The sequence below is a fragment of the Macrobrachium nipponense genome, chromosome 14 (genome assembly GCF_015104395.2).
Source record: "Macrobrachium nipponense isolate FS-2020 chromosome 14, ASM1510439v2, whole genome shotgun sequence".
Lineage (NCBI taxonomy): Eukaryota > Metazoa > Arthropoda > Malacostraca > Decapoda > Palaemonidae > Macrobrachium > Macrobrachium nipponense.
The window spans coordinates 77,578,179-77,590,590 of NC_087207.1; the positions used below are offsets into that span (position 1 = coordinate 77,578,179).

The 12,412-nt window shown below is 36.5% G+C and overlaps 1 protein-coding gene across 4 annotated transcripts in view; it reads right to left on the reverse strand.

Moving 5' to 3' along the window:
- Window positions 1-12,412, reverse strand: part of LOC135226603 (lysocardiolipin acyltransferase 1-like) — a 103,025-nt gene that overhangs the window by 47,167 nt on the left and 43,446 nt on the right. For all 4 annotated transcript variants that reach the window (XM_064266308.1, XM_064266309.1, XM_064266310.1 and 1 more), the window contains exons 2-3: window positions 1,606-1,757; window positions 390-516 (exon numbers count right to left, since the gene is read on the reverse strand). In XM_064266308.1, the coding sequence (XP_064122378.1) occupies window positions 390-516; window positions 1,606-1,757 (279 nt within the window). The remainder of the gene's footprint in view (window positions 1-389; window positions 517-1,605; window positions 1,758-12,412) is intronic.

The window sequence follows — 12,412 nt, forward strand, 5'->3', positions numbered from 1 at the left end:
AGAATTTCTGATATTCTCAGAGTGTTATGGTTTTTCTGTAATTTCCTTTAGGCCACAGTAATTCTAGTGGATTATCGGGGCTAGGCGGTGTAATTACGCGATGCATTTGACGTATCTCTCATTTCCTCATTTGTCTGAGATTTGTTTGATGATCTGAGTTACGTTAACTCTATCTCTCTTTTTCTTTTCTCTCTCTCCCTAGCTTCCGTGAATTCTATGTCTCTTTCCGTAATAGGCTTTCACTGTATTTGTCGGCGTTACCTTTTGATTAGCTCCGAATCGGAGTAATTTTACGGTTGATGCAAACCCTCTCTCTCTCTCTCTCTCTCTCTCTCTATCTTATCTATCTCTCTCTCTCTCTCTCTCTCTCTCTCTCTCCCCGTTCTTACCACAGCGAAACTCTCCCACATGGTGAAGATGACCTCAGTCGCCCTCCTGTAGACTTTCCTGTTGATGAGGAGCAGCGGCAGGACGGGGCAGTAGAGAGAATAGAATCCCATCATGATGGAGCCGTACCTGAGGATGGAAGGAAAAAACAAGCCTGAGGAAAAAGGAATAAGGAAAACCACCACAGAGTAATGAGGAAATTAATCGTAGGAGAAAATGGAGTAATAAGATAGGTGATGCGTGGAGAGCAGCATTTCTTTAATGCGGTAATCACGGGAAGAGAACTGCGTTTAAAAAATACATGTGTGAGAACGATGAAAAGAAAAGTGAAAAGAACAACGCAGAGGAAGTAAGAAGAACAACACGACATCGAAGCAACCAAGAATCAAAGAAAATAAGAAGAGCAGCACTGGAGAGAAGCGCTCGAACAAAACAACTTCGAGAAGAACGCAGAGGAAACCGTCAGTGAAAATAAAAACTGAAGGATGTCATGGCCGAGAGGGAAACGTCTTTGACGGAACCACGAGGGAGAACAACAACAGGTCAAGGAGCGAAACAACAATGAAACAAAGACGGAGAAATGGACGCAATGGGAACCATCGTTGAGGATATATTCATAATCGAAAGTTTGGAGGAAAATGAGACCAAGGGGAAAGGAAGGAGCAATAACTATGACAAAAATATTACAAAAAAGGGGGAAAAAAATAATAGCTACTCTGAGAGGCAAAGCTGTGGTTATTTTGCAGACCAGTATTATAGAGAAACCGGGAATAAATTATCTTGTGGGAATCAGCGTCGTGGAAAAATAATTGGGTAAAACAGCGCCGATAAACACTACAGGGAAAAACAACCATGGGAGAAACTACGCTCTGGAAAACAACGCAAGAAATGGATAACTATCCGAGGGATTATGATTACGTAATGCGTGAGAATCGAGACGGAAGAGAAAGACAAAATAAATAATAGCTTAGAATAACGTAATAAGTAGCTAATGCACATGAAGTAGTTCACTATTGAACCTATATGATTCAAGGAGTTAACATTTGCAGTTCGCTGCTAAATGTTATTCTCCTATGTAATTCTTCTTCTGCTACTACATAATCTAAGACAAAATAGCTAAGAACGATCACTTCGAGTAGATGAGGTTATTCCCACAAAAAGAAAGAATGCATTCTTCAAACAGGAAGGGTTGCCCTCCTAGAGGCACTCCTTACTCACCAGAGGAGGGTGTAGCTGATGCCCCGGAACCACCCCTGCCAGCCGACTTTTTCCTCTAGGTCTATGCCATTCACATCGAGGCTCCTGGGGCGCTCCAGCCTCGATGTGGAGTCGGTTACTTCGTCGACTCCTCCTCCGCTGGCGTCGCCCATCTGGAAAATGGGATATCGTACGTTTGTAAACAAATGAGTGAATTGGCATCATTAGCATGTGAATTTAATGTATATATTTGTAGGAACATGTTTGGTTTAATTTATTCCCTCTGCGAATGAGTGGATACAGTTGGCGTAATTCAGGTCTGCGGTTCAGATGCCTTAATAAAAAAAAGAAGAGGTTTGTTTTTACAAAAAAGGAGTTTCAGGCAATCATCGCACTCGCACTTGCCATTACCGTCCGGTTATGAGAATTATCGTGCATTTACAAAAGTTTTCCTTACAATTCTTACGTATCGTCATGTATTCATATCCATATATATATATATAATATATATATATATATATATATATATATATATATATATATATATATATATATATGTATATATATATATATATATATATATATATATATATATATATATATATATATATATATATATATATATATATCAATTCAAGCTACAAATGTCCTTTAATATCTAAATTCACTTTACCTCCCAAATGATATATTTTCATATATGTACCGAAGGGGAATTTTTTTATATAAAATGGATCACGGTTCGATGTGATAATTATTCCCCATAACAAAAAGTACGTGCTGTCAAACCGCTCGAATTGGCTAACATGGTAGAACGGGGTTTCCATATCGATTCTAATTTACGAAAGCACCGAGATCGGAGGGTGATTTGTAAAGTCAGAATCGATTATGACTTATAGCGTCTCCCTTTGTTGCGGATTGATAGCGTCAACTAAAAACCCCTTGTCCTGATTCGGTTCCCCCGTCTTGGACGTTGGTTCGATCCCATGACTATAATTATTCATAACCAAAAAGGCTACTGCTGTCAACGCTCGATGGATTCTAACATGTAGACTTGGGGTTCCATATCGATCTATTCCCACGAAAGCACCGAGATGCGAGTGATTTGTTAGTGCAAAGATCAGGTCGATATGAAACGATTATACGGGGCGTCTCTTTGTTGGCTGATTGGATAGCGGTGTCACTGACTGTCTGATTTTCTGATTTCGTCCGTCACTTGGACGGTGTAGCGATCCCATGGTACGAAATTATATCAAACTAAAAATTGGGCTTCTGGTACATATGATGAAAATATATCATTTGGGAGGTAGTGAATTTAGATATTAAAAGGACATTTGTAGCTTGAATTTGTATATATAAATGGATCACGGTTCGATGTGATAATTATTCATAATATATATATATATAATATATATATATATTATATATATATATATATATATATATATATAGGGAGCACTTGTTCAGAAAGGCACTTCTTCAAGAACGTAAGTTCCATTCAACCATATATATATATATATATATATATATATATATATATATATATATATATATATATATATATATATCAGTAGAAGGATCCACAGTAAAACTCTTGTTCATCCAGACGAAATATATTTGTGGAAATATTTACAAATATATTTCGTCTGGATAAACAAGAATGTTACTGCGGATCCTTCTACTGATTTCCTTAGAAGCACGATACGGTGGTTTTATATTGCATATATATATAATATAAATATATATATATATATATTGAGATGGCTATTTGTCTGTCAGTACGCACTTTTTCTGTCTGTGTACCTCAAATCTTAAAAAACTACTGAGGCTAGAGGGCTGCAAATTGGTATGTTGATCATCCATCCTCCTATCATCAAACGTGCCAAATTGCAGCCCTCTAGCCTTAGTAGTTTTTTACTTTATTTAAAGTTTAATTTAGCCATAATCGAGCATCTGGCAACGCTAGAGGACAGGCCACCAATGGGCCCTGGATGAAAATTTCATGGGATGCGGGTCTTGCAGCATTATATACTATACAGAAAACATTTTTCTTTTTGTACTTATTCTTTCATGATATTGCAGTGTTATGGATTAAGCTCCACAAAGAAAAACAAAATATCATCAAGTATACGATGCATTTACGTTATTTCCAACAATTGCTGCAAAAGGAGGGAAAAAGTAAAATGAAAGAAAAAAAAAATAAAACAATAAGTACATATAACAAAAAATTAAGAATGTTGTACATCAATACACCTGCATTTCTTAAGTAGCACTGCGCAACGCGAGATTAAGAAACCACAGAACTAACGCAAAAAAAGAAATCCTATCAGTGCAAGGCGACGTCGCCAAAATACACGTGCGTGCAATGACAAAACGTAGTCTGGGTTCTCTGCTGCCTTTTTTTTAATTAAAAAAAAAGAAGGAAATAGTGTTCGAGGTCAATTTACGCCTTCTGTTGATTCGTAGGGCCACCCACCTCACCCTATCTGAGAACACCCCACCACCCCCATCCCCCCCGACCTTAAACTTATGTAAAAGACCATTCCACACTGTAGCAGCAGCCTAGAGGTTTCCACCCGTACTCTGTTGTTTCTGTGCGTGACTCTCCTACGTTGCTTTCAGCCACTACTAAATTCTGCTTCTCAGCTTCTTCTTCTTCTTTTCCTTTATTGTTATTCTTTGGGCCTTTTTGTATTCGGTCGAGCGTTTTTTCTCTTCGAGTTAATTGGCTTCTTTGCCAATTAACTCGCAATAATAATAATAATATAACAGATTATTATTATTATTATTATTATTATTATTATTATTATTATTATTATTATTATTATTACTCAGAAGACGAAGAACCATATTCAAATGGAACAAGCCCACCAAAGGGACCACTGACTTGAAATTCAAGCTTCCAAAACAATATTCAGGTGTTCATCAGGAAGTAAGAGATAGGGAAGAAATCTCAAGAAACTTTGCGAACAAAATTTTCTGAAGTACTCTATATATTGAGAAAAGAACTCCAAAGAGGAGGAGAAGATAAAGGAAGGAATGAAAGCTTGAGCAAAAAATTACGGTCCGAGGCACAATGTGAACTGAGGTAAAATGGTAACTTAGGTGAATTCACTGGGACTGTTCCTTTTGTTGATCTTGACGTAAGAGCTCCATAGAGGAAAACACATACCTGGATAGTCGGTCAACGCACACACACACACACACACACACACACACACACACACATATATATATATATATATATATATATATATTATATATATATTGTAATAAATGTCTCGTTCCCTCAGTGAAAATGTAGGGATGTGGCTTTTTGGCACTCCTAAAATGGCCTTGTATGGCGGGACGAGATTATTACAAACAAAATCTACGGCTGAAGGCCGATATTACTGTAGGGAGGAATTTATATAAAACTCTGGAACTTAGTTTAAGTGAACTATATTTACAATTAAACTACGTGAGTAGCAATTCACACCTTAAGGTGTAGGGGACTCGAGTAGGTCCCGAAATAAATGAAGGTGGTTGATTGCAGGTCCACCGGAACTTGTGGCTAGAAAATGACCAAGACACAGAGATAGGATTTGCGCAGAGCGGGTTATTTAAATAAGAGCGTCGTACCCAAGAGTTCCCAAATTTCCTCCTACAACCAGGAACTATATTTGTCTGGAAATCCGTGGTCTTGTCGTCTTCTGATTTGCTGATCGATCTGTGCAGTATGGACGGTAAATGAACACATCTGGGATCCCCAGGGGAGCAAAAAGAGGGAAAGTGGTGTTCAAGCTTCTGCAGGAGAGAGGCATCTGCTCTGGGACGCATCTTGGGCTTCCGAGAGCGAGCTGCAATTGCTCCTCCTTTTAAAAACCTGGCATCTAGATGCTCCACCCCCTTGAGGATACCTGTGGAGATTAATTCCAAGCAGCCAATAGGAATAGAGGAGATGGTTTTGAGAGAATGAGGCTTCCTGTTCAGAGGGGCAACTCGAGAATAAATTCCTTTATAAGACGGTATTATTTAACTTGGTTCTGGCTTAAAATCCTAAACTATATATATATATATATATATATATATATATATATATATATATATACATATATATATATATATATATATATATATATATATATATATATACATATATATATATATATATATATATATATATATATATATATATATATATATATATATATACTATATATCATATCACATTACCGTGATTCATATAAATATATCGAACTACAAATGTCCTTTAATATCTAATTCGCTCTACCCCGGAATTAATATATTTTTCATATATGTTTAACCGAGGGGGAATTTATTAAGCGATAATAGAATTGCTGACCGACAGGCGCGAACCATCGACCTCTCAATTCCAGGACTGGCAGTGAAGCCTTAGCCAAACTCGGTGGCGAGGTTGGCTAAGGTTTCACTGCCAGTCCTGGAATTGAGAGGTCGATGGTTCGCGCCTGTCAGTCAGGAATTCTATTATCGCTTAATAATTCCCCCTCGGTGAAACATATATGAAATATATTCAATTCCGGGGTAGAGCGCATTAGATATTAAAGGACATTTGTAGTTCGATATATATATATATATATATATATATATATATATATATATATATATATATATATATGTATATATATGTATGTAATGTATATATACAGTATATATATATATATATATATATATATATATATATATATATATATATATATATATATATATATATATATATCTGTGTGTGTGTATAGAATAAAAGACGAGCTACAGAGAGTTGATGTGAATATCACATACGTATTCCAAATTAGAAAAGACTTCCGTACTTGGCACCACTACCATCCGTGCGGCTTGAAATCGTGAAGGAGTTACATCTCTCTGGCGTCGTGCACTTCCTCTCTTTGCTCGCTGTTCATAGCACCGGGATCCAAGAGAACTACGTCGCCTAAATTCAGGGTTGATTATTTGAATCAAAGATATTATTATTATTATTATTATTATTATTATTATTATTATTATTATTATTATTATTATTATTTGCAGGACTTGTGGAATTTTTACAGCGATAAGAAAAAACGTGGTTTTTTAACTCTAGATTGAGTGAGATATATAAAAAAAACTTGCAGTCGTGAGCTTTTTGAAATAACACTGGAACTAAACATTAGATGAAAACACGAACACATATTCAATTTCAAACCGTATTTTAAGGTGGACATCATCAAAGCGTAAATGTGAATTACACCAGATTTTTGCTCTTAATTTTATTGATATCAGATTAAGAAAAAAAGAAAAAAAATATTGATACTCAAAACGTTTAAAACCCCGAAATAATTGACGTCACTGGTTACAATTAAGTCACCGAAGAATGATTGTCATCACAAAAGCAAACAAGTAAAAAAATGCGCCGAAGTTTTTCGGCGCAATCAAGTTTTGTGTACAGCGTATAATCAAGGCTACCGAAAATAGATCTATCTTTCGGTGGTCTCGGTATAATGCTGTATGAGCCGCGGCCCATGTTTCAACACAGCCTGATGGTAGTGGCCTGGCGTATATCGTTGCCAGATGCGCGAGTATGGCTAACTTCAACCTTAAATGAAATTAAAACTACTGAGGCTAGAGGGCTGTAATATGCTATGTTTGATGATTGGAGGGTGAATGATCAAGATATCAATTCTCAGCTCTCTAGTCTCAATAGTTTTTAAGAAGAAGGAAAAAGTGCAATTGAAAACATAGACAGGTTCGAAGAATGAAAAGATGCAGAAGAAGACTTGGAGTGGAATACGATCCGCGCTGGGGTTTCACATAACCGGTCTGCACAACCTTGCGATTGTGGCTGCTCTTCGGTCTAATTTCTTTTGTTGTGTCTTTCATTCTACTTTAACCTCCTTTGTCCTTCGCGTGTTTCCTGTGATCTCTCAAGATTTACTTTGTTTATTATGCATGAATTCGAGATTACAGGATTTCAGTCCTGTATTGCTCATAAATTACGAATTTTCTCTTCTATATTCTCCCAAGACTGAGGGTTTTCATTCCTGTATTTTCTGGTTGACAATACCTTACCCCAATTTTTCTAAATAAGCTCTTAAACTGGGGAGAGGGGGTTGGGTTGGGGGGGGGACGTCACCAATTTCTAGGGTAGGCGCAAGCCCTAGGGAAACGTGAAATATTCTCAAATCATATTCGTTATCCTCCTAACAAGAGTGAGGAACTCATAGTCAGAGGTTTATGGAAAATGCAAAAGCAACGCCTTATAAGTTGGTTAACTATTAGCCTACTACTGTGGTAAGACGCGTTGAGTTTACCAAGTTTTGTAATGATTTACCTCCCTCCTTATCCCTCGAAACCCCTTCTCTTTCTCTCTTCCCCCCCTCCCCTTTAAGTCTGGAAGGGAATTTTATTCAAAGATGCAAGAGGGGGCGTGGCAATAAAAATTTTAAGAACCACTGCTCCAAGTCAAGATTCTTCGTTTTAAGTAAGCACATCTTGATTTAGACTGTACCCGTAGTGTCATTAATTGATTTAGATTGTGCCCATAGGGTCATTAATTGATTTAGACTGTACCCGTAGTGTCATTAATTTATTTAGAATGTGCCCCTAATGTCATTAATTTATTTAGACTATACCCGTAGTGTCATTTATTGATTTAGACTGTAGCCGTAGTGTCATTAATTGATTTAGACTGTACCTGTAGTGTCATTAATGATTTAGACTCTACCCGTAGTGTCATTAATGATTTAGACTGTACCCGTAGTGTCATTAATGATTTAGACTGTACCCGTAGTGTCACTGATTGATTTAGACTGTAGCCGTAGTGTCACTAATTGATCTAGACTGTAACAGTAGTGTCATTAATTGATTCAGACTGTACCCGTAGTGTCATTTATTGATTTAGACTGTGCCTGTAGTGTCATTAATTGGTTTAGACTATACCCGTAGTGTCATTTATTGATTTAGACTGTGCCTGTAGTGTCATTAATTGGTTTAGACTGTATCCGTAGTGTCATTAATTAAGAGTCTTTGTATTCCCGTGGTCACTCGGGGAGTAAAACTTCAGTGCAATCGAGTTTTCTTTATAACGTATAATGCTGTATGACACTCTCAGCTGGCCGTGGTAGCCTGTGTTGTGGTGCCAGACCCACGATCACGGCTAACATTAGTCGTTATAAAATAAAAACTACCGAAGCTAGAGGGCTGCAGTTTGTTACGGTTGATCATTGGAGGTTGGATGATCAACATACCAATTTGCAGCCCTCTAGCATCGGTAGTTTTTAAGATCTGAGGGCGGACAGAAAAAAGAGCGGACGGGTAATAGTTTTCTTTTACGGAAAACTAAAACTCTTTAATCAAATACGCTCAGAAAGCTTCCATGCCATAGAAATCTCTTTCGTGTTCCGAAAGGAGTTATACGGAACGTGTGAACTTAACTTAATAACTTCTTCAAGGAGAAGTGATGACGACAATTCCCTAGACAGAAATCATTTGCCGATTTGTATGCTAGTAGGATTTTGATGGCGTTGTTCCAGAGATCAGTCGTGATTTCTGGAGTGGAAGTCGGTGTTCTTGTGAGACTGTATGTGCGCCAGTGCTGGTGATATATGTATATGGAATGGAAGGAAGAGTTCTCTGTTAAAGAGAGAGAGAGAGAGAATGCACGCGTATGAGAAAGACAGGCAGATTTGCTATTAGGGGTTAGAGTGTTGTAAGAAAGCATAATGAGACCTGTTCTCTCGTGCAGGTTCGACAGAGAGAGAGAGAGAGAGAGAGAGAGAGAGAGAGAGAAAGACGGGAAGCCCTACGTACCCGAAGAAACCCAGCATGGACTGGGCAAAAGGAATTTGCGTTCTAAGGCTTCCCGATAATATTGGTGTGACGCAAGGTTTCGTTACATCTCACGGAGACATTTCCAATTGAATATAAGCGCTGTCGGAACTACGAATAGTCTCTTGTTTTACATTACGTGCAGTAACAAAAATAAAAAGAAGATATAATTGAAACTTAACAGAACTCTTTAAAATATAAGCTACCTCCTTAGACTGTATATATATATATATATATATATATATATATATATATATATATATATATATATATATATATATATATATATATATAATAATAATAATAATAATAATAATAATAATATTGGCAAGATGTCATCTGCAGTTTTTGTCATTATTACATTTATTGCTGATATTTTAATTTTTCATTATTACTGTGATTACTATCAAGTTAAAGTTTTATTTACATTTAATTTATGTATTTAAGCCCTCTGGACCTGACTAAGCTGTAACGACCTAAGGTCTTCGTAGTTAAAATTTGAGTTATATAATATATGCACCATCTGTTATTACTCTCAATGCATATTTTTTTTTTTCTCACCAATATTATTACTGTTATTACCAGTATGATGATTACTAGCTTTTATGCTACCTCAGCTACCTTGTGGATAAGTGCCGATTATTCATTTTCTTTTTCTATTTTATCATGTCACATGTATTTAGATTGTGTTTGCTACTGTCTGTATTTTGTATATTCAATGTATATGGCCCCGAGCCGAAATAAAGCATATTATTATTATTATTATTATTATTATTTACCAACTTTCTGAAAAATTTGAGGCACTATTGCTAAACCTTGGAACTAGTACTACTGTTGGTATTATTAGGCTTATGGAGGAATCTTAGACTATTGCTAGTACTACTGTTACTATTAGGACTATTGCTAAATCTTTGACTATTACTAGTACTACTGTTGCTATTAAACCTGTGGATGAACCATAGACTATTACTAGTACTACGGTTACTATTAGGACTACGGATGAACTAAGCTATTACTTGTACTACTACTGTTGCTGTTAGGCCTATGGATGAACTGTAGACTATTACTAGCACCATTACTCCCACTGTTGCTATACTTCTTTAACTACCTCCTGCTGTTCATGGCTCCAGTACCATAAAAAAGAAGAAAAAAGTCGAAAAAGACATAACAATTAATGTCAAGGCTGAGTGAGTCGAGCCATTCCTGAGTTCATATTTTCCTGGCTATTTCCTTTTAATTACGGTCATATATTACGGCGATATTTGCTAAGATTAACTGTAATGGCTCGTTATGGACCTAAAACTCCTTCAGACTCGAGTAACTCCCATTCTCGGCTCCAGAAAGTTTCAAAATATATCATCCGCGAATCTCCAGGAAAGTTTCCGCTCGCACTCCTGCTTGTCATGGCGTAGATTATTCTCTCTCTCTCTCTCTCTCTCGGAGTTATATCTATTCCGACCGAAAGCAATAATGAAATTCATCAATGGATCAAGCTATTCCTTTCACATCTTTTCCATTTGACAGGAGTCTGGCTTCAGGCAGGGATCTGATAAGCTTGTCTTCGTCGATTGGTAAGATTTATTAAATTAAAAAAACTTTCCGTTGTATAAAATAGCTGCATACCGTTAGGACTTACGTACGTCGGGGCGACGCCATGTTATTGTCCTATCATTAAGCTATTACAGCTGTCACCTGCAGCTGCATTCTGCTAGAACAAGTGTCACAATAAGGTAGTCCAGACAGTTTATCAGAGATGATTCTGTTCACTTTGAATTTCATTAGCCTTCATTATATTTATTTATAATATATATATATATATATATATATATATACATATGTATATAATGTATACATGTATGTATATGTCACGCTATGTAAATGTTCATGTATGTACACTTGTGTATACTTGTTGATGGATATGTACTGCGTCTACTCCGAGAAAATGCCAACACATTTCTCTAGGCTTACGCTGCTCCAAGTCCCACTTTTATAACTTACCTCGGAGGCTCTGGCAATTTAAAAAGAAAGATGGGTCACCTCCATATCTCCCCATTACTTCGCAGTGCCATTATGGCTGGGCAAATACACCCATAAACAAGACCTCGCGAATGTCTCTCTGACAGCTAAGGCGACGTTTCTGATGTCGGGTGACAATTCGCCTGATTTTGACGTAGTTTCAGAGCCAGGGTTGCCGTTTTGAGGAATTTCGTCCACTAATGTGGATTTCTGGTGACATCTGGCAACCTCGGTGGCTTTTCCGACCACAGGCCACGGCACTAAGGAATAAAATTCTTCACTTTGCCTTTTTATGTTTCATTATGAAAAGGAAGTTATAAAACATGTCCTGCTTATTTATAGAAATGAATGTTATTGAAATCCTTTATTTTTCTTCGTCAAAATACTTCATGTTAAGCTAGTGACGTTTAGTTTTTTTTAACGTCACGGAAAATAATTCTACATCGGAAAATACCCATTCTAACCGTTAAATTTTCCTCATTCTAACCATTAAATCATAAATAACGTAAAAAAAATCAGAAGAACTGCTTATGGTAACACTGCTAAAAGCCAATGTTGTGAAGAAAAAATGGCATCGCTGTAAATTCAGTGACTGGGATCTTCTTGATGAAGAGTGAGGGGTTGTTTTTTAAATACACGCGCCCACAAACAAACAAACAAATACACTATGTGTTTAAGTTAACTTATCACATACACAGTTGTTCTGTGCAATAGTACAATTACAAAAAGGACCTCATTCAAACTGGATGGTATCTAGCGGAGTTATTTATTTAAATGAGGTCCTTTTAGTAAGTAAATATATATATATATATATATATATATATATATATATATATATATTCACAATATTCAGTCAGAAATGCCATTTATTTATAAATCCTTTGTATTATTGGAAATAACTTATGAGCAAAAGGTAATTGTATCAGCTGTGGGCACGATTCGAACGAACAATCGCCTTTTGGGTTAAGGGTTATGTATTTATACATAATACATG